The sequence below is a fragment of the Styela clava genome, chromosome 6, assembly GCF_964204865.1.
Source record: "Styela clava chromosome 6, kaStyClav1.hap1.2, whole genome shotgun sequence".
In the NCBI taxonomy this organism is placed as follows: domain Eukaryota; kingdom Metazoa; phylum Chordata; class Ascidiacea; order Stolidobranchia; family Styelidae; genus Styela; species Styela clava.
In genome coordinates, this window is record NC_135255.1 from 9,661,057 (window position 1) to 9,683,172 (window position 22,116).

At 34.0% G+C, this 22,116-nt stretch overlaps 1 protein-coding gene across 1 annotated transcript; it reads right to left on the reverse strand.

Annotated features, from left to right (window-relative positions):
- Positions 1 to 622: 622 nt before the first annotated feature.
- Positions 623 to 11,954, reverse strand: LOC120330963 (solute carrier family 22 member 15-like). The gene is made up of 12 exons (XM_039397960.2): positions 11,686 to 11,954; positions 11,500 to 11,613; positions 10,304 to 10,436; positions 9,728 to 9,892; positions 9,486 to 9,615; positions 8,751 to 8,863; positions 8,071 to 8,188; positions 7,372 to 7,512; positions 6,098 to 6,183; positions 5,378 to 5,559; positions 4,429 to 4,623; positions 623 to 2,427 (listed from the first exon to the last, which is right to left on the reverse strand). Exons 1-12 carry the CDS (start codon positions 11,767 to 11,769, stop codon positions 2,380 to 2,382), a joined length of 1,509 nt encoding a protein of 502 aa, XP_039253894.2. The 5' UTR covers positions 11,770 to 11,954; the 3' UTR covers positions 623 to 2,379.
- Between the last annotated feature and the right edge of the window lie 10,162 nt (positions 11,955 to 22,116).

The window sequence follows — 22,116 nt, forward strand, 5'->3', positions numbered from 1 at the left end:
CTTGAACGAGTTTCAAATAGCCAAGAACGGGCCTAGAATTATCTTACAATCTAAATTTAACCTAAGGAGCGAGCGAGGTTCGTCCTGACTGGGATCAGATGCTAGACTTGAGCCATACCCAAGCGAACACACTCCTTGTTCCGACCTTCAACGTTAGGTCAGTCGCTTTGTTTCTATGCGCGTGATGTCGGCCAGGTCTGCAGAGGGAAAACTCACTCCAGCCCACGTTAAAAATTTGGCGTATGAAACAATTATTGAAGTGTGTTAGACATTCTTGGTCAATCTAATGCGTCGAAAATTCAAATTGCCACCATTAGATCTCAGTAATTGAGGCCTAAATTGACTAAACAACAAGTCAAATTTCGACTCCACATTCCAGTTGTCGGCTTATTCTACGCAAGAAGAGACATTATCGAAAAACTAGTGGTGATGGCAGAGGTGCTTCATTTCCGAGCCTTCAGAAGGCCTGCACAATTGTTAATGAAAGTTGCTATTAGTTCAAGACAGATTAGACAGATCACGAGTTAATGAATACAGCTTTATATATATATAGCATGGTAGCATAAATAAAATAGTTCCCCATATTGCGATTCATGTTTAGAAATTGACTACACCAACTCCATTGACTTGGCATTTAGTGTTACTCAGTTTATTCAACGTCTTCATCAACAATACCAATAATCAGACACAATAACATGATAAATATCTTGTGAGCGTTAATAAAACCATTAAAATAATATTATAATCTATTATTGCATCACATGTGTATGTGCGTTGTATAGATACCGTATAGAAATTGCTACACAAAAGCAAATAATGGGAAACATAAATTATATATATATGTCGTTAATGACAAGACAAAGAGCATCAAAAGGCAATTGCAATTAAACTTACTCATATAGCTGATGATTGGACCTTACCAAAATTAAAAAAAAATAATAGAATTTCTTACTATTGAACTGTAATAGTAATTTAATTCTGAATAACAAGAGCATAAAAATCCAAATAAACCAATACTCATTAATATGCATATTCCTACATAATACAACATTTCAATTTTCCTATAATTAACAAACTCCTATATCAAAACATATTTCAGAATTTAGAAAAAAAAGTAAAACGACATATGCACTTTTAGACTATGTGTATGTACGGATTGTGCTGGTGATTGAATTGCATTTAACGCTATGTTGGCAAAATAAAATTGTCAATTAGGGAATGCGCTATGTATGAGGAAAGTAAAACAGAAGTGTACCTTATGCACAGAACCAAGCAAAAAATTCTAATAAGTAACACTTGAAATATGAGCTGGGTATAACATGTTAAATAAGAATAGCTTGATAAGTTACAAAATATTAATGCTTTCGGCCAAATCAAAGTAAACTATTTAACAACAGCTATAATGAAAAGTCGTATTTCAAATACATTTTCAAGTTTTTGAAGATATCTAATATTAATATTTTGTATTTTTTGTCTGATTTCTGAAATGAAACATTCAACCATGCTCTTGGTAAAAATGCTAGATTGAAAAAAAAAAGTTGTCTACTGCAGGTTTGAAATTTTTAAAATTCAATTTAGGCCTTACAATCTAGACTACAATTATTGGTATTTGTTCCGGGATAAATATACATAAAGTCAAATACCAATTTTCAGATTTCATAGAGAACAAAATGTAATAGAAGCTTATAGACACAAATGGTGACTGGGTAAAAAAATTTCAAATCCTCTCACACCCACCGTACAACCATAATTATAGCCAGGCATAATATTTTTAAGGTAAATTATGTTAACGTTAACTTTAAAATACAAAATGTAACCATTATCCAAGACCAAATTGGATGCACCCCAAGTGCTTCATTGTAAAAAATTCTTTCCAAAGGGTATCCTGTGAACAGAACTACAGGTTTTCAGACACAAACGATTTACGATATACACCACCTATGAAATAAAATAGATATAAAAGGACATAATTACAAAACATTGCAATATATACATAATAGATTGAAAAACACCAGCCTGAATATGGTATTTATTTATAACTAAGGCACATATGATCTAAATTCAATAGTTAAGAGTGAATATAGAAATGAGGATTGTTAGTATTGAAGAAGTTTGGAATTAGCTACTTGATAATGACGCTGTAGAGAGATTCTCAAAGAAAATCCATTTCCTATTTGAAAAAATGCTGTTCTTAGTAAAAATTTTTGATTTCTAATTTTCGCAATGAAATGAAAACTTGTGTCAAATTACTTCATTCTTATAAGAGGAATTTGGCATGAATTAAGTAAACATTATTATATTCTTGATGTGCTTAGATTAGCTAATTAAGCCTCCATCTTAAATACTTCTTCTCTTGTCGCAAAGCATTCATCTTGAAGGTTAAGCATTGATAAATTCGTCATTTTCAGAACTGTTGAGAAGTTCTTCCTGAAAATTCAAGTTACCAATTAAAACATCGCAGAAAAATATTGTAATATTGTTAAAATCCTAGGTTTTCCATCGTAATCCAATAACAGATTACAGCATGCCCTCATTGAATATTAACAACAGATGGAGAGAATACGTATGGTTTCAATCTCTACATATTTATAGCAATCTAAACATATACACTACAGATGCCCTCTACTTTTCATGTCTTTAATAGCTTAGTTTAGGATCTGCATTTTGCACAGAAAATCGAATTCCTTCCTCTGCCACAAGTTTAGGAATATACAATAATTTTACTGTTAACTATTGCATACTCAACACAAATTAGAAGCGTGATTCGTGATGCGATTGAGCCCTATTACAATCTTTTTGATCTTTCAGAATAAATCATCTTTATATGATCAAAGAGATACGTAATCAGAAAAAAATTACCAGATTTTTCAAAAAAGTGACCAAATGACTAATTTCACTTCACGCATATTTTTTGCATATGTTTAGCCCGAATGGCCCTCATAAATTGCTTTTTAGTTCGTTTAAACATACCCGAAATAACATCATAACTCAATCACAATAATAATTTGTAATACTGCTAATTAGTTGCTTACGTTTACAAGTAATTAGCATTGGTACCGAAAGTTTGAAGTTATTGATTGTAGTATATAGCCATTGTAATTTTCATATGCAACAAAAATATTTTTTAATTTTAAATGATTATTTCCGCATTTAATATAACATGAATGATTCATATTTCATTTCACACAAAAAATCAAAATTTGCAACAAGCTCCTTTTCTCGAATTATGTGCACCTCTTGCGCAATCTGCAAAATTGTGGTCACAAGAGATAACACGATAAGTCAGCAAATCCATGATTATACCAAGGTTGAATCAAGATTACCACAATAAAATTATTCACAAACATGCTAATATTTTCCACCAAGAAAATCAATCAGTTGAAATTGACAGATAAATATTTGGGAAAAGTTGATTTCAACCGTTATTTTTATTTATTTTACCACCATCTTTTCACCCAAGGAAAATGTAATATTAGTTTTGAAGAGGTTTAATATCAGTTCATGCCACCTTCACTGCATATTTGGGCCAGTAATGTTTAGAAGTTGGCATCCCGGGATAATCACGATTACTCTGAAAAGAATTATTTGGTCAATACACCGAAAATGGACGCTGTAAAAAATAGATGTTGCCTATTTCAATCTCAGAGACAGAATCCATTGATTAGTTTTTTATGGAAAGTAATGGTAATTACTGAAAATGTCCAACAGAAATAGTTAAACTTGAACTAAGAGTAGCTGGAAAAGTATGCGCTATGCGGCTGCGCCAACGATTTTAAACAGACTTGCTCTTTCACTAAGGATGACAAAAAAAATCTACCCTAAATAATTGAATTCAATGATATTTAGTAGATGTGTGACATGTGTCCTTCCCTGCTAAAGAGCGCAATTTGGGAAAGTAATTTAGTTCAAATTTTGTTTGGTAAAATTTTACGAATGTTGGCAACTTGTCATACCTTCTCAGCAATACCCCAAACCCAATGTTAATTATGATAACAGAGCATATAATCCAGTGTTCTAGCTACTTTATTTATTTATCAAACCATAATTATGTCCCTTTTTCTTGGAATAGGCTTGTTACTGACTGTCATATAATAATGTTTCATTACCATTTTTAAAATAAAGGGATGATACATAACCAGTATCGTTTTCTCGATGCTAGCTTTTACTTGGTTCAGTTTCAGGTGCTAATTAGAGAGCTATAAAGGTGCACAGTGCATTGTGATATGCATTGTGTTACAAACAGTAACTAACAGTTGAGGTTACGTGAAACTAATTACCTTTCCTTGCTCTATGCCTTTGCGAAGGTAAATCCATATGCGTATAACGCAAGAATGCTATAGCAAGAGTTGAAAATGACTATTCTATTCAATTCAAGAGTTACATACAGTATTTACTATTTACATTTAAAAAGTTAATACACTACACTACCTTATCACCCAAATCCTTTCCACGTTTATTCAGCTTTATTTTTGGCTTCGAAATTCTTGTTGAATCATCTGTTATATCTTCTAATGTGTCAGGTACTGGTTGATTTAAAGTTTCAGGTAAAGCGAATGTCATTATTGCAGCTAGTATTGACAATGCTCCGTATAAAGCATACGGTGCAGCTGAACCTAAAGCAGTCTGGAAATAGAAAACACTCAAGATGAAATAGTTGAATTAGGAAATTTTGAAGTGTGAGAAATTACAAATAATTGAAATATTGTTGTCAAATTAGAAAAGGGAGTAGTCTGGACATGAGCGAGTGAATGCTTTGGCCTCTTAGATTCGAACCTATTTCTATGACCCAACAGAGGATTGTCAAACTTTAATAATTTGCTCTTCTGGGGCGAGGGATTTTTATTTGAGCCAGTGTCTGAAGCATTCTGATTTCTAACCAACTGCCCGGCCCTGATTCTGAATACATTCTGAAATATTATAGAATTTGGTTTTATTATTTTGGTTTTTCTTTTATATAGTTTCAGATGGTGCGTGTCTATTTTTTTCTGACCCCTAGATCTAATAACTTTAAAAATGAAAACCTTTTTTTAATATATTCTCAAATTCAAGAATTTGTAATATTCAATATAACTACCATAATTCATCAAAGTGAGATATGGGTAAGAGGTAAAAGCTTCAACTTAACTTCAATAACATCACAGGCTACGCATCTCAGGTCCAAATAAAAAAGCCACCACCTCCCCTGAGTGTAAAAAATTGGGTGGGCAATGCTGAACCAGGAAAATTTTGGTACTTCCAAAAATAGTAGCTATTCACATATTGTCGAATATAAGTTGTTGCTTCGAAGCAAAAAGTGTAAAGTAAGTCCAGAAGTGAAAACTACACCAAACGGTTTACGATCCATGAAGGTAATCGGGATCAAATCTTCAATACTTACTAATAAATGAACATAAGGTGCCAATATTCCACCTATCCTTGCACACATTGATGACGTTCCCATTCCTACATTTCTTACAACAGTTGGAAATAATTCGGAAGCATAGATATAAACCAGAGCAAATGCAGCTGAAATTGCTAGCTTTCCTCCGAGAGCAAGAGCCGTCTTTGTGGTGGTTGTTTCTAAAGGAAGAGTAGACTTAAATTCCAAAAAAGTTTTAACAAGTGAAATGAATTTATCAGAACTATTAATTCCGTGATTTATTGTACTATCATGACTTTTTTCAAGTTTAGATAGAGATTTCCAAGCATTTCAAAGAATGTAACCAACAAGCCTTCTTTATATCCTGCAAAGATATGGATATGTTAAATATGTTCATATGAATTCTTTTTTCTTTGGAATCTGATATATAAGAAATTGACAATGCGGTGACATTTAACTGGCCACTGTGCCTTGTGGGATTATGAATCTTGGTCAACACAGTAGCACAATCTCACTCAGAGTGTAATACATTGTGAATGTTGGGCTGAAACAAAAAGAATAACTTTAGGGCCCATTACAGTGAATAAGTTGCTTGTGCTAATCAGTAATCACCTTACCTAGGCTGTAAAAAACTTGGTGGGCTATGTCGAACTTAAAATTTAGATACTGAATAAAAATGCATTTCTCCACTCTAAAATTAGATGAAGAAAAATTTGAAAAAAATTTAAATAGTCATACTTGATGCATCAGGTAAGAACATGATTGAGATTGAAAATATTCCAACACAAATGGCAAAACCGATGAGAGATCTTCTGCGGCCAGCCCTGAGAAACATAAATAATAGAGGATTAATGCTTCACAGAATAATAATGTATAGGTTTCAATAACAAATTACAACGAAGCACTCTCAAATTGACTTCTTTTCATATCAGCATATCTGAGAACAATTTTTTTATACACATAATTGGTATTGCCCTTATAAGATTTCCTGAACATGGCCTACAGATTATATTTCCATGTTCAATTAACTAACAAGGTCAATCTTACATGTAAATTGTTATTTAGTGCTTGTACTGCAAATTCGGAAGATAATATAACAATAATTAGGATATAGAAAGATTCAGTAACCATTCGATAACATCCCCTGGCTATTGTCAATTTTATATTGTGTTTGTTCATTTTACTGAGTGCTTTTACTGTTTTTGTAGTTGACACAAACTTTTTTGTATATCTTAAGTTATGATCGCCTTCAGGGCAACCGTATTTTGTTTGTCTGTTTGTTATTGTTATGTTGTTTTTCATTTCACGCCAGCGAGACCAATATGAAATTGATTGATTACAGTAAAAAGTACATTGGGCTTACTGTTACATCATGAAAGTACATCATAGGCCATGGGGTTGAAGTTTGGCATTTTTTTTATCGATAATGGAACCTAAGATGTGTGTAAAAAATTTTAGTCATTCACAGAGTCAGAATTTTGAATTTCTAATTGTGGAAATCAAAGTCGTAATTTCTGATGGAAACTGGTAAAACATCGGAAGTCGGGACTGTTGCGAATTCTTAGCAGACAATAAAGAGAGGCTTGTCTATGCCAAGGAGGAGTAAGAGTTAAAAATTTCCTTACAATCGGAGTCATATTTAAATGGACTGCCGTTTTAGAGTTGCGTGAAAATTTCCACCACCTGCACAAACTTATGGATAACACATAACAGAGTAGTTTATAATTGTAAGGAGTGAAGACACTGAAAAGGCATCTTTGTGTGTGACAAAGCTACCATTCCTATTAGAATGAGTAGGATTCCATATGTTGCTAATATGGTAAGGCCCAATGCACTCACAATTAAGCCGTCACATAAAATATAATAAACATAACTTTGTCATTGTGGATAAGTTATAATATGATGATTTGTGAAGGGTCAGTTATTCGCTGACTAATGAACGGCAAAAAGAAAAACATAATCAAACAAATAACCCACACATTTATTTGTAATTAGTACTGCATTTGACTCACCAAGTTCTGTTTAACAAGGCACCACACAAGACTATAGCAGGAAGCTCCACAACACCAGATAATGCTACACTAACATATAAACTTTCTGCAAGATCTTTAGCACTCATTGTTAGACCATAGTATGTAAAGCTGCAGACAAACCTGAACAAATAATAGATTAGACTATTTATACTGATATTGATAGAACATGCATAAACTTGATGTTTATACATAGTATATTTACATGTATCTCGTGCTTTGTTGAAATCTGGCCTCCAGTGAAAAATTGAATGTTATTTCAATTACATTATGCTACATTACATCATACATGGTGACCCAGGTCATTTGTAACATATTCGAGAGTGAACATAACTTTTGTGCAAAGCGTCTTAGATTACTTAAACTCTCGAGTATAGTACAATTACACAAGTTTTAATTACCGTAAATAAATTTTCTTCATTTTTGTACATTCACTATTAAGAAAATTATGAATTCTGTATTTTGAGCCAGTCTGTATAAAAAAGAATATTGCTAAAGCAATTTACAAATCTGCAATCTGTTTTATCCAGTATGCAAAACGTCAAACTCAATATGAAAAGCTCAGTGTTTATACAATTACAAAAGAAAACGGTAAGCAATATTTAACTAACTTTGATCTATAATAGGAAAAATCATCAGAAAAATCCATCCTGACAACATTACTATTGATCATCAACTCACCATGTATATCCCATTATCAATGTTCTCCTTGCTAAATTTTTTGATGAAAATAGATCACGAATTGAATATCCATTCTTATTAGATTTTTTTTCTTCTTTCCTTTTCTCCAATACAATACCTATGAAATATGGAAAAGTTGCAAAATCAATTTGTTTAAGACAATGTTCCTATATGAAGACTTGAAGCATGGCAGATAGAGTCTCTGTCATAAACCAAGTTAAGTCTCTATCCTACCAAACCTACCTATAATACCAAGCTATCTCTAAACTAATCGAGACTGTAATCTCGGAACTCAAATACAGAGTCATTCAATAAACAGACAGCAAATCCAACTTGGCACAAACGTTAGTTCTTATTCCTGAACCTGACATCAGCTGCAGACTCTTTGAGATAACTTTCAAACCATGAAAACATTAGTGCTGCTTCTTGGTTCACTTGAAACGCTCAAAACCAGGAAAAAGTATGTCTCTGACATGTTACAATTTTAGACAACGAATTCAAGACATTTCATAACTAAAGCTCTGCCTCTAATACCAAAGCAATAGACATCCTACATTACAGATTCAACATCAATGATACAAACAATCACAGAGACTAATTTATCCTGTCGATAGTTTCACAAGCATTTTATCCTACTGCAAGCATTTTGTAAGGAAACCACGTTTAAATGTGTAACTTACTGGCAACAGTTGACGATGATCTTCCATTCTTTCTGGCAAGATAATGCAAGACTTCTTCAGCAGCTGCTACTTTTCCTTGTGAATATAACCATCTGGGTGATTCAGGAACAATCCTGAAATGAAATTGAGTTATTTAGATCGACCTCATAAAAATTATCTGCTTCTGTTTGTTGCTTCACAATATATCACAAACACACTGCTTTAAATTACATGGAAAAGGTTTTTAAGTCCTCCAGAAGGGTGACAAGGCAATGCTAATGGATGATTCCTTTACCATTGAATTCCCTGTTTATTTCTGCAATAATTGCTTATTCGCAATAAACCAATGATGACATAACAATTGAGATTTCAGAAGCCACTTTTTTCACTCAAGTAATTTCAATCATAGTTGTGATTCGTGAACCTCGACTCTCTCAATTTTGTGTTCAATTTGTCATTTTTACGTTGTTTTCAAAATTTAGGTATAAATCAAATAATTAGATGATAATTTGTCTTGGCTGAGTTTTCTCTTAGTTGCAGTAATCAAAGATCTCCCACAAAAACTGCAGTAGGCCTGGTTCAAAAGAGGTGTCAGAACTTCTTAATGGCAGCTTGTAAGAAGTTAGGTGGGGTCAAGGGTTGAAGAAATACCCATATTATGACAATGGAATCTAATACCAGTCTATGAGCCTCCGATGCACACATGGACTTGAATAAATCTGGAGCAGTGATAGATATGAGAACATTTTTACATACCAGTAAGGAAAAAGCAACACAAAGGCTGGTACCGATGTCACAATGCACAGATGCCTCCAATTGGTGAATACACTTGCTAAGAATGATAGAACAATGATTCCAATGGAAAATATAGCTGGTAGTATGCTCCCTGAAATTTTACAAAATTTAGAGCATATTATTATTATGAAGCACATTTAGCATTGGTTTTGAAAAGTTTAATTTCATTGTGTTGACCAAAACTACTGATTTAATTCACATACCTGTTATTGGCCAGACAGATGACCCAACTAATTCCTGTGCTAATACAAAGCCAACAAGCACAACACCACCTTGACAAAATCCAGCGAAGAAACGCAATGCACCGAAGATTCTCCAGTCATTTGAAAATGATGTGAGAAATGACACAATGATAAGACCCAAAAACACTAAAAATAAGTATATATATATGAATAAATATAAATGAGACAACTTCTGCTGTAAAAATTGTTTTATTTCATAAAAGAACTCATCAGTCTAATTTTATCTTAGTGTGATGATTAGTAATGTACAAATAATTTAGTTTGGAGTAACACTAATTGGTGTTTTACAAAATCCAGACATTCCGAATGATTGTTTATATCTGCATGATTCATATTTTTACAGTGAAACAGTAATTTTTTTAATAGTTCCACAAAGATTATTCGAAAAATGAATACAGGCAGAACTTTACATAGCAAACGATTTCGATGTGAACACTCCAAATGATATATCGAAAAAATTTGATATTTTCACAATAGGTGACCATGCAATTGAGATCATCATAGAAGACATTCAAATGCAACAAAATCACTACATACCTCTGAAATACACTGGTTTTCTACCATATTTATCAGATAATTGACCAATCAATATATTTCCTAATAAAACTCCAACCATGAATATAGACTGAAGAGTATCAACAATGTATGCTCGATCTCCACGCAAATTCCACTGCCGAATATAATATATGATCAATTGAAACAAGAGTTGAAAAATGAGCCGAAAATGATAGTCATAAGGTGAGTGTGAATATAGGAGGTTAGTTCACTAAACGCCGTCAAGTACTTCTAGTTGGCGTGGCATAAATATGTCAATTCTAACCCCCACCTGACTACGTTATCCAAAAATTACGTCACTACAATGTCACAGTGGCGAAATAAGACCGGTCAAAGTATACGGATTGTCGTCCAATACGCTGCAAACTATCACTGTTGTAGTGACATAATTTTTGGATGACGTAGTCAGGTGGGGGTTAGAAATGACATATATGCGAAAATGGTTATACCACACCAACTAGAAGTAGTCGGCGGCGTTTAGTGAACTAGCCCCTAAATTTTTCCCAGCCATACATAATAAAATAAGTCTTTTTAGTCTTTGGTTTATTATTCTTTAATCACATAATAATCTATATAATATAGTCTTCCTAAATGCAGAATCCAGTACAATGAAAACACAATGACAATGCTATACTAGACAGAATCAGAAACAAAAATAAAATATTTCAGACTTACATCCCAACCTATACAGCTATATTTTTCATATATCTGTATATCCTCGTATAAATTATCACCAAGAAATATTTTTCAAAAACAACAACTAGGATAGGATAGGATAGGATTTACATATTTATCCCGGGGGAGAGGAAAGCCGATAAGACGGCTTATCCATATGGCGAACCACGGCCTCTCGTCCGGTTACCATTCCAAGTCGGGTATGGGATTAGTTTTTACTGTATTGTTTGTTTTCGGAAGCATGGACTTGGTGGTGGAGGAAGCCGTAACCGACCAGCGGTTACGTGAACCACCCAACGACGGCGAGGAGTCCAGCAATCCTCTCGCACATAACCATCCCTGCATGGGATTCGAACCTGCGAACCCACGCAGAGTAATTAGAGGTGCGGTGGCGAGCGTATTCCTAACGCTTAGCCCGTTGAGCCACACCGCCGCGCCACTATACTACCGTAACACTATAAGGAAGGAAAACGTAGCTTAGATCCATAAACAATAAATATTACCTCGTCTACTATAGTTTGCATTCCTACAGGCTCCATTTTCCCCCTTTCACTGGATTTTAATGGGGGAGTTGCACCAACAAAAACCATGAGAACCATCTGGCAAGCCATTGGTATCTTAAAACAAGAGTAGATACAGTTATAGGCTAAATATTAACAAAAAATAGAGAATGCAAGATAGTACCTTACCCCACTTATTCCGATGCATAAAAAGAGAAAAGCTTGATAAAATCCACATGCCCCAACAGACTTGAATCCCTGTTCAACGTTCATACTGTTATGAGGTGTTCCTGTATTCAGGTATTTGCAAAACCACGGCCAATCAATTCAGGCAGTACCGCACCGGTACCGGTTCCGTATGTCAGTACGTTCAGGGTTCTCAGCAGTCACTTTGCTCAGCAGCGTGTTTCTAAAGTACCCGGTACTTTAACTTTACCAACCTTGGTGTAACCTTTACACTAAAATGCCAAAATTCGTTATATTTTAATTTATTGAGCAAGCATATGCCTACCATTCTTTCGTAAATTTTATGCCCACTTACTGTGGAGCGTATTGTATATATATATATATATATATATATATATATAACTCTATTACGGTAGTTAAACGGACCTGCCATAATTGCAGTACTTAAGCGGACGTCGTTCCTGTGCCCGTATCATTGTTTTTAAATACGTGCTTGGAGAGCGCGAGAGCCGTTGACAACTACGCAGAAAAAGAGTCAACACAATCCTCTCGATAACAGATATAAAATTTTTGTCCGCTTAATTTGTCCACTTAATTCAGACCACCAAATGTTTTAGCCTATTTCGGCACTAAGCCGGACCCCTCTTATATGTCGCCCTGGATGTCTACATAAATGATGTTGCTTTTATTTTAATACGCATTTTAAAGCGTATGACCTCGCTTTAATTTCCGATGGATTCGAACCATCTAGCAATACTTATCACAAAAAATAGCATTTCTTTTTTCAATGTCCAGTCTTTCGTGCAAGGGAGATGCACTGTGTTTGGTGTTGGAAATAATCTTCCATATCAAAAAATACTCGGAATGCAACGTGATGGTAGACAAATCGAAACAAATTGATCCAAACGTGTTATATATTTGAAACTGAGAAATACACAGAGCATATCACAAATGTTCGCCTATTCCAACCCTATGGTGCAACATATAGATTAAACAGATGCTATGTTGTAAGTGTCAAGATATCAATACCAAGTCAAAATTATGGCATTCCAATAATATTGATAAACATTGCGAAAAATATACCTCAAAAACCCGCATATCTATATGGCTATAAGCGTGACATATATTTGAAAAACAAAATTTTGAAATGCCATACATAGGGAGAAACAATACACAAAATATTTTTCAAACGTATCACCAATCTGATTGCTAAAGTGTGAAATATTATTTTAAAAAGGAAGTGTGGTATATAATAGTAAAATAAAATATGAAAGTGCTAATTATTTTGAGAAACAATAAAAGAAAATTATATATACGCAGAAGGTAATCGCAGAATGAAATTCGGAAATGCCAATAATATTGAAAAAATATCACACAAACTTTATCTCAAATGTCCCCCCATCCGGCCTTTTAAGTTATACAAATAATTGTAAATGGAAATTCTGGTATGTCATTAATGAAGACAAACATCACACAAATTGGATTTCAAATGTTCATCTATCCGGTCACTCAAATGTGGCACGTAATTGAAAAATGGACACCAGCCCTATTGAGAAACATTACACAAAATATATCTCAAATGTCAACTTATCCGACCACCTAAGGGTGGCATAGAACAATTGAAAAAAAAGTCTTAAATCATATTGAGAAACATCACACAAAATATATCTCAAATGTCCACCTATTCGGCCATTTAAGTGTGGCATACAACAATTAAAATAAAAACTCTGAAATCATATCGAGATACATTACACAAAGTATATCTCAAACGTCCACCTAAGTGTGGTATTGAACATTAAAATGAAAATTCTGAAATCATATTGAGAAACATTACACGAAGTATATCTCAAATGTCCACCTAACCGGCCACCTAAGTGTGGCATACAGGAATTGAGATAAAAATTCTGAAATCATATTGAGAAACATCACACAAAATATATCTCAAATGTCCACCTATTCGGACATTTAAGTGTGGCATACAACAACTAAAATAAAAACTCTGAAATCATATCGAGATACAATACACAAAGTATATCTCAAACGTCCACCTATCCGGCCACCTAAGTGTGGCATTAAACATTAAAATGAAAATTCTGAAATCACATTGAGAAACATTACACGAAGTATATCTCAAATGTCCACCTATCCGGCCACCTAAGTGTGGCATACAAGAATTGAGATGAAAATTCTGAAATCACATTGAGAAACATTACACGAAGTATATCTCAAATGTCCACCTATCCGGCCACCTAAGTGTGGCATACAAGATTTGAAATGAAAATTCTGAAATTATATTGAGAAATATTACACAAAGTTTATCTCAAATGTCCACCTATCCGGCCACCTAAGTGTGGCATACAAGATTTGAAATGAAAATTCTGAAATTATATTGAGAAATATTACACAAAGTTTATCTCAAATGTCCACCTATCCGGCCACCTAAGTGTGGCATACAAGAATTGAAATGAAAATTCTGAAATCATATTGAGAAATATTACACAAAGTATATCTCAAATGTCCACCTATCCGGCCACCTAAGTGTGGCATACAAGAATTAAAATGAAAATTCTGAAATTACACAAAGTATATCTCAAATGTCCACCTATCCGGCCACCTAAGTGTGGCATACAAGAATTAAAATGAAAATTCTGGAATCATATTGAGAAACATTACACAAAGTATATCTCAAATGTCCACCTATTTGACCATCTAAGTGTGGCTGGCATACAAGATTTGAAATGAAAATTCTGAAATTATATTGAGAAATATTACACAAAGTATATCTCAAATGTCCACCTATCCGACTACCTAAGTGTGGCATAAAACAATTACAATGAAAGCTCTGAAATCATATTGAGAAACATTACACAAAGTATATCTCAAATGTCCACCTATCCGACCATCTAAGTGTGGCATATAAGATTTGAAATGAAAATTCTGAAATTATATTGAGAAATAATACACAAAGTTTATCTCAAATGTCCACCTATCCGACCATCTAAGTGTGGCATACAAGATTTGAAATGAAAATTCTGAAATTATATTGAGAAATATTACACAAAGTTTATCTCAAATGTCCACCTATCCGACCACCTAAGTGGGGCATACAAAAATTGAAATGAAAATTCTGAAATAATACAAAATATATATCTCAAATGTCCGCATATCCGACCACCTAAGTGTGGCATACAACTATTGAAACAAAATTCTGGAATCGTATTGAGAAATCTTACACAAAATATATCTCACACACTTATTAAGTGTGTGAAATTTAACTGAAATACGGAATTTCGAATACTAATCATATTTTAATGTTGTGGAAAATTGCTAAAATTTATCTCTAATGTTCACCTATCCGATAACTTGAGAGTGACAAATATTATAAAACAAAATTTTGAAACCATATTGAAAAACAAAACAGAAAATAAATCGCGAATCGTCATCTACTCAGCTACGTAAGTGTGTCATGTAAATGCAAAATGATATTTTGGAATGGCAATAATATTGAGAAGCATTCAAAAAAAATTTCAACCATCCGACCATTTCAGAAGGTATGTAATTAAAACACGAAATTCTGAAAAAAATATCGAGAAACATTACACACAACATATCTCAAATGTTCAATAAAGTGACGTTTTCAGTGGGGCCTATATATATAATGCAAAACGAAATTTTGCCATGTCAACTAAAATGAGAAACATTACACCAATTATAACTCAAATGTCTACTTATCAGGACGCCTAAGTATAGCAGTGATTATACAGTCAACTATACAAGCGATCAAAATGAAATTATTGAACCTCTATATCAATTTAGAATCTTTGCACAATTTATTTAAAATTTTTGCACCAACTCGGAATACAAAAACAAGATTGTTATTTTGAATTTATAATTAAATAGTAAAAATGTATGCTAAGTATGTATACGAATGTGGATATGCCCACTGGATTAAGTTGTTGAGTAGAGACATAATTATGCTCACTGCCGGTTCATCTTTATGAATTATACAGAGATGTCTTAAAGCTTTACAATAAACTTCTCGCAAGATATACAAAGCCGTGCAATTATTTTTCTTTTCGTCGTTTCTTTTCTGGTTCGCGTTTGTTTAGAAGCTTTTTTTTTGAATTGATTTACAGCCTTTTTCTTTTCCATATATATGGTTTTCTTTGAAATCACTTACATTGCTTATTGAAAGTGATTCTGAAGATGGTGCGGTATAGTCTGTTGACTTATCTGAAACTTTGGTCAAAAATACATGCATAAGTCACAAAACATCATCACAGTGTTTTAGTCCAATTCATAATTACGCTACTCTTGATTGATCGAACAAACGAAATGTTTGAAACTGGGAATTGCATTATTACTCAAATAAACCAGAGTTTCTAAACGGTGCACTACAATTATTCGTAGATAGCTGCGCTATTTGTGATGGGCTACAAGTGATATTATGATTTGATTTATTACCATTCATTGGTATCAATTTAAGATACCGTATTTAATAAAAAACAAGCATAGCAAACTCATTTAGTCACCTCCTGGCACAGCTTTCTCTGAATCACTACCCGCATTTCCGTCTGCCAAGTTCTGAAACGTGGGCCATCCCGTTGGAGAGTCACCAACATGTGAACAAAAAATACAGCCCAGTAAATAACTAGATGAAGATGGTAAAATAACACAGGGATATGTGCCAAATCCCAAATAAAATTGCTAGCAATGCAATTCTTCAAAACTGTTTTCCGAAGATAAAATATTCTAATCTAATATGAAGCGGTGTATTAGATATTTTTATTTACACCAAACTATACAAACATATACTGAGTGGCGTCAACCACTCGCTTCTCGTATATCCTTCTGTTTCGAGAAAAAATTGAATTCATTGAATTTTCACAATCTTCGTTTGTATTTTCATCTGGATTTAGAAATCCTTCTGAATTACACACTCTTACAAACGCAAACCCAGTCGTGGCATTATTTTGATGGTCAGATCAGGACTACGACCAGTAAAAGCATAACAGTATCAGTAGTCTATATTTTGATAATCTGGATTACGTGAAAAATCTCAACACCAAAAATATAGTAACCCTAATATTAAAAATCGTTATGACTAATCACCTTATCCGATGAGTGATGATTTCCAGCAGCATTCCTCGTGACCATGAAAACCTTGTTTCAAGTTATTATGACTCGACTCCAACTCACTGGGTAACTAATAACACCTGACACAAAAGACTTGGATCTCTTCTCCAAACACAACTGTTCTATTTTATCTAAATTTCTGCAATCACGCACTCATGAAGATCCCAATCCCCTCACGGCGTCCAGATTACATGCGAACAAAACGGCAAACGTGGTAAAGTTCTCGGCGAACCCGACAGTTTTACATTTGCGTCACAAAGCCTCTTTAGTACGGAGTTGTGAATTGAGGTCCTTTTCAGTTTATTGAGATTATATTGCAAAAAACAGAACGGACGATCTTCATGTTCTGCCTGGTTATTGTATCAAAATTATCAAACCTATTCTCCAAAAATCGTAAAAACATATACCGAAAAATTAAAAGATTTTTGCATAAACAAAATGTCCACTTAATGTACGAAAATTAAACCCGTTGATTATAAACCAGCAGAACCATTGTCCCCTTAAAGTTGGCGAAAATGTGCAGATATTTGAAAAATATTAAAGGAACATATTATTTTTAATACTGTTTTATGAGAGAAAAAGAGATTTCAGCAAAATATCGCAAAACGTTTTAATTACGGAACGTGGAATAATTAAGCGGACAGGAAAATGTCTACCCAATTTTTCCGTCTACATAACTGTCGCTTTTTTAGCGCGGTATGTCTACTTAACTACCGTATTAGATATATATATATATATATATATATACATATCAACGTTTTATGATTTATTAGAGCTTACCAACTTCTATTTTTAATTGACTATGAATTGACTATATTCAATTAATCACAATTTTGTCTTTGGTCTAACCATTTTCCCCTCGCTTGTCGTTTGTCTTTTATGTAACTTATATAAATTTATTCAAATATGCCTTTTTTATAAATTTATAGTTGAGTTGTTTTTCTTTTTTTTTCTCTATTATATGATTTTAGTAAAGTTGCGTTTGCTGCGAATTTTTTCAATGATTCAAAATATTTTCATCATAACGACTATTGCATAGTCAATGTTTGTAGCAAATGTAGTTATTTTTTTACACTGAACCAGTAACAGCGCTTTAGGTGTCGCTGCTTGAAGACCTAATATGGTCCCTCGCGACTCCTGTCGCACAAATATCATTATTATTATATTTATTTATTGTACCAATTTTGTGTGCATTTGATGTTTTTGTGACGACGAATAAATGATTGATTGATTGATTGATCTGCAGGTAAAGTACGTACGCTAGTTTAGTACCACAAGTACTTCTAGCATGATTGTACTCAAAAAATATACTGTAGTTAGCCCGCGGCTGCTTCGCTACGCTTGAGTGCTACTCCTGGACGTCATCGTTTTTCTATATCTTGAGGAGGTTTTGGTCTGGTATTTATGTGTAGTTTTTGAGGGATTTTATGAACAAAAACAACTAGAAAGATGGCTGGGCACTCACATGGTCATTTGGTAAATCCAGACTGTAAGTTGGTGTGTAAGCACAGAAGCACGCACACATTCCAGATAAAAACACTTGTATATCCTTTCATCCCTGCCTTTCATTCCACGCGTTTTTTTTTATCTGTTTTGTACATTTGATAAATTGTTGGGAATTTTTTTGTGTTTTTGAAAGCAAGATGTTTTCTACACCTATTTACCTGTTTAGATATACACAAACTTGAATTCCAGTCTCGGAATTTGCTGCATTCAAATATTTAAAACCAGCTTCATTTATATATATATGATATGTGGGGTAAATTCTGGTGATCTTCCAGTTGCCATAATTGGACGGAAGAAGTCGTCACAAGTCTATTTCCATTACATTTGATTTATCTATCTAAATTTTGTTATTATTTCGTGTAAGTTCCACAGATTCCTTCAGCCATTATCTGTTTTTCAGATGATTGCCCGATTCTGAATTGTGTTTTTTTGTATTCTTGTATTATTATTATTTTTATTTATTTTTTGGTGGGCGGCCGCGTACTTTTTTTTACGTTTTTTACCCTTATTTTAAGTTATGCTCGCCCTCCAGGTATCTCTGCATTTCATTTTGTTTGCCTACTTTTTGTGCTGTTTTGTTTTTATGTCAGAGTATCGAAATAAATGATTGATTGATCTGTACAAGTACAACCCTACACGTGATAAGTACACGAGACTTAAAAGTCCTTTCCAGACATGAATAGGCTCGGGTATGGTTCACTGATTTATTGGAAAATAAATGGACCTAGGCTATATGTATATGGGTCGTTTTGTAATATTATTGTTGTTGTTGTTCTTGTTGTTTATCTCGGCATTTTCTCTTTTATCGTTATAAAAAAAATCGCTTTTTTTTAACTACTAGACCAAATGCTTTTAAATTTTCAGCAGTTGAAGATCGTAGCCTACTTTTCGCTAAAAGAATTGCTTTTTTGTGTCCATATATTTAAGCATATATTTCTCTTGTTTCAAGACATAACAGAGTAGCATGTCGTCATGCCTGCGTCCGCATCAAGTAACATCTAACAGTGGAGCGACGGCAGTGTGATTATAGTTAGAGGGTGGTAATTGTTGTTTCCAGCATTATAGTACAGTTTTGAAACAGCCTACAAAACAGCCCACCATCTTTGCGTCGGTACCCTAAGTCATAGGTTCTCAAAGTGCTCCGTACGGAGCCCCAGGGCTCCGCAAGAGAAACCCAGGGGCTCCGCGAGCTATTCGATTACTTTTTAAAATACTGACTAATTTCGTAACTGTTCAAAGAAGCAATAACAGCTTTGATAATATAGGACAACAGTATAGCCTCGAAATATGGCAAAGAGGCGGAATTAAAAAATGATATTATTTATAAGCAGGAGCGCAGCAAGGATTCTTAAGAGGGAGGTGGTTCAAAATTGGAATCGGAAATTTCCGCGCAACATTTTTTGCGATTAAAAAAACGGATAACGAGATTTCTGTTGCGTAAAATATTCAATCCATGTCCATGTCCACATATTCAATCGTTACTCACGTTTGATTCGAGATTACTATTAGGATTACTAAAATGAAAGCATACTATTCTAAAATAACATAAAATACGTGATAAACTACCAACTATAAATAAATTGGAGTCGTATTTTTGCGATCTTGGAATTTGTCAAACTTGATTCGTTCTTTCGCACTTAAGATTATTTTTAAGCAAGATATCGTCGTTTAAAAAATTGCAATGTCTGGGCAAAATACGAACAATTGAAATTTATTTTATTGCATTCGGCTCCGTTGGTAGTTTCAGATTGAAAAAGGGTACATCGCGGATCGCGCGCACAATTGATTGCGTGCGGCTCCGTCGGTAGTTTCAAAATGGGGAAAAAAGGTACATCGCGCGCACAATTGACTGTGTTTCGATTTCGCAGTTACTACTACGATGAAAACCTAACATAACACCAAATTTTGTGATTTACAATGTCTATAAAAGCGTTTTCAATCTGAGGCGAGTCTGCTGAAACCAAACGTGTGATCTTCCATTTTAAGTTTTAGTTTTAATATTTTAGAATGCCGCTTTTCAATCAAGAAATGTGAGTTGCGGATTTACCTCTTCATTAATTATTATTTTTAGCATGACTATAATGATAATGACGTCGATGACTATAATATGGTAACATATTTTTCACATTCAACTGATGATTCCCCACGAGAACAAAAAAGCAATTAACGTCGTCATTGTGTAACAATACATGTATATGCCGATCGACCCCTAATTTATTAGTATGTTTGTCAAGTGTCAAATTTACAGCTTTAGTATATATATATAATTTATGCTTAAAATTTAGTTTTATTTATGACTTGCATCAACCCTATTAAAAAAGGTTCAGCATTTAAATTGGGTAAAGTACTTTTAACTTGCTCAGGAATGTTAATCTGAAAGTAACAATTTTAACATTTATTTTGGGGCTCCGTGAATAATAGTCAACCTTTTCAAGGGCTCCGCAACACCAAAAGTTTGAGAACCCCTGCCCTAAGTTATCAAAGTGGAGAAGGGGCAGAGTATTTCTGATTTTCTGTGATTGCATTTATTGGATGGTAATTAAAGGTTTATATCAGGATTATAGCACAAAAGTAAGAATTCAGATACTCCCAAGTAGGGATGGGTGATATAGAATACCGAATCCAGAGGATTTCAATTCCTAAGACTCGGTTTTCGGCGCCGTTCGTCAATTTTTGAATTTTGAATTTATAATTTATTAATCAGGGTCGAGTGTTTTTCTCTCGCGACAAAATCTGTCTCGCGGTATCAAACACCGTAATCCCAGCTTGAATATTCAGTACGCGATGACGGCGTTATTGCACCATTTTATTCATTATCATTGGTGCCGAGTGCCATCTTACAGTCAATTTTTCGAATGCAACAATCTTAATTTTTTGGAATAGTGAAACATTCTTTATCTTATATTAAATGACTTTTCGAGTTCTCCCGGAAAATGATGAGTATTCGTCGACGTTAGATGATAAAACATTATTTGCGATTAATTTAGATCAAATTTTACTTTTCACGACATCCAGTTTTCGAAAATAAGAAGTTATAACGCAAAACAGTGCGCTTTGTCAGATTTTTTTGCACTCCCAACATATATCTTAGATTTCGGGTCGCTGATGAATTCGTTCCTATCGCCCTAGCGTGACACATGCCTGGCCGAGTGTCGGGCGGTATTTTAGTCGACGATAAATTGAAAAAGTTGCGATGATAACTAGAAATTAAAATTGGGTAACAAAAATGAATTTGTCTCAAGATGTTATTATATGAGCTTTGCTCTCAGAAGCAAGCGATTTCTATCAAACGCACAAGACATTCAAACAATATATAACGATATCATATCAGTCCGATAACCTACATCCTCCTTAGGGTTCCATTACATTTGAACCCAAGTACATTTGAACTCACGACAATTGCACCTGCATACTATTGCACATATGTATTTTTTTGTTTTACGGATATTTGAACCCATACTAACCAATGTGTTTTAGCACCCACATATAGATTGAACCCGCGGATATACACATGGGTTCAAATGTACGGTCACCCCTCCTTAGACATCGGCTACGGCTAGATAGCCGAGGACTACACACGCCACAATATCGCGTTGAGAGAATACCATGACGCATCACCCAAGCGTAACGAGAGAACTGTGTAACATAAATAAACAAAGACGACAAAGGCGCGAGCGAATATTAAGTTAACCTATAGTCACACAGGTTGAATGAATTCAATGAAATCGAATTCCATAAAAAATGTATAGTTGAAAACATTCCAACATTCCTTCTGTCTGGAGCGCAGAATTG

What these genes read in the sequence shown, in the direction of transcription:
- LOC120330963 (XM_039397960.2), bottom strand. Translation starts at nt 11,769, where the DNA reads ATGAACGTTGAACAGGGATTCAAGTCTGTTGGGGCATGTGGATTTTAT. An exon ending in ATCTGTCTGGCCAATAACAG is followed by an intron (nt 9,616 to 9,727) that starts GTATGTGAATTA and finishes GTAAAATTTCAG; the next exon opens with GGAGCATACTACCAGCTATA. An exon ending in CACCTTATGTTCATTTATTA is followed by an intron (nt 4,624 to 5,377) that starts GTAAGTATTGAA and finishes TTCTATTTCCAG; the next exon opens with ACTGCTTTAGGTTCAGCTGC.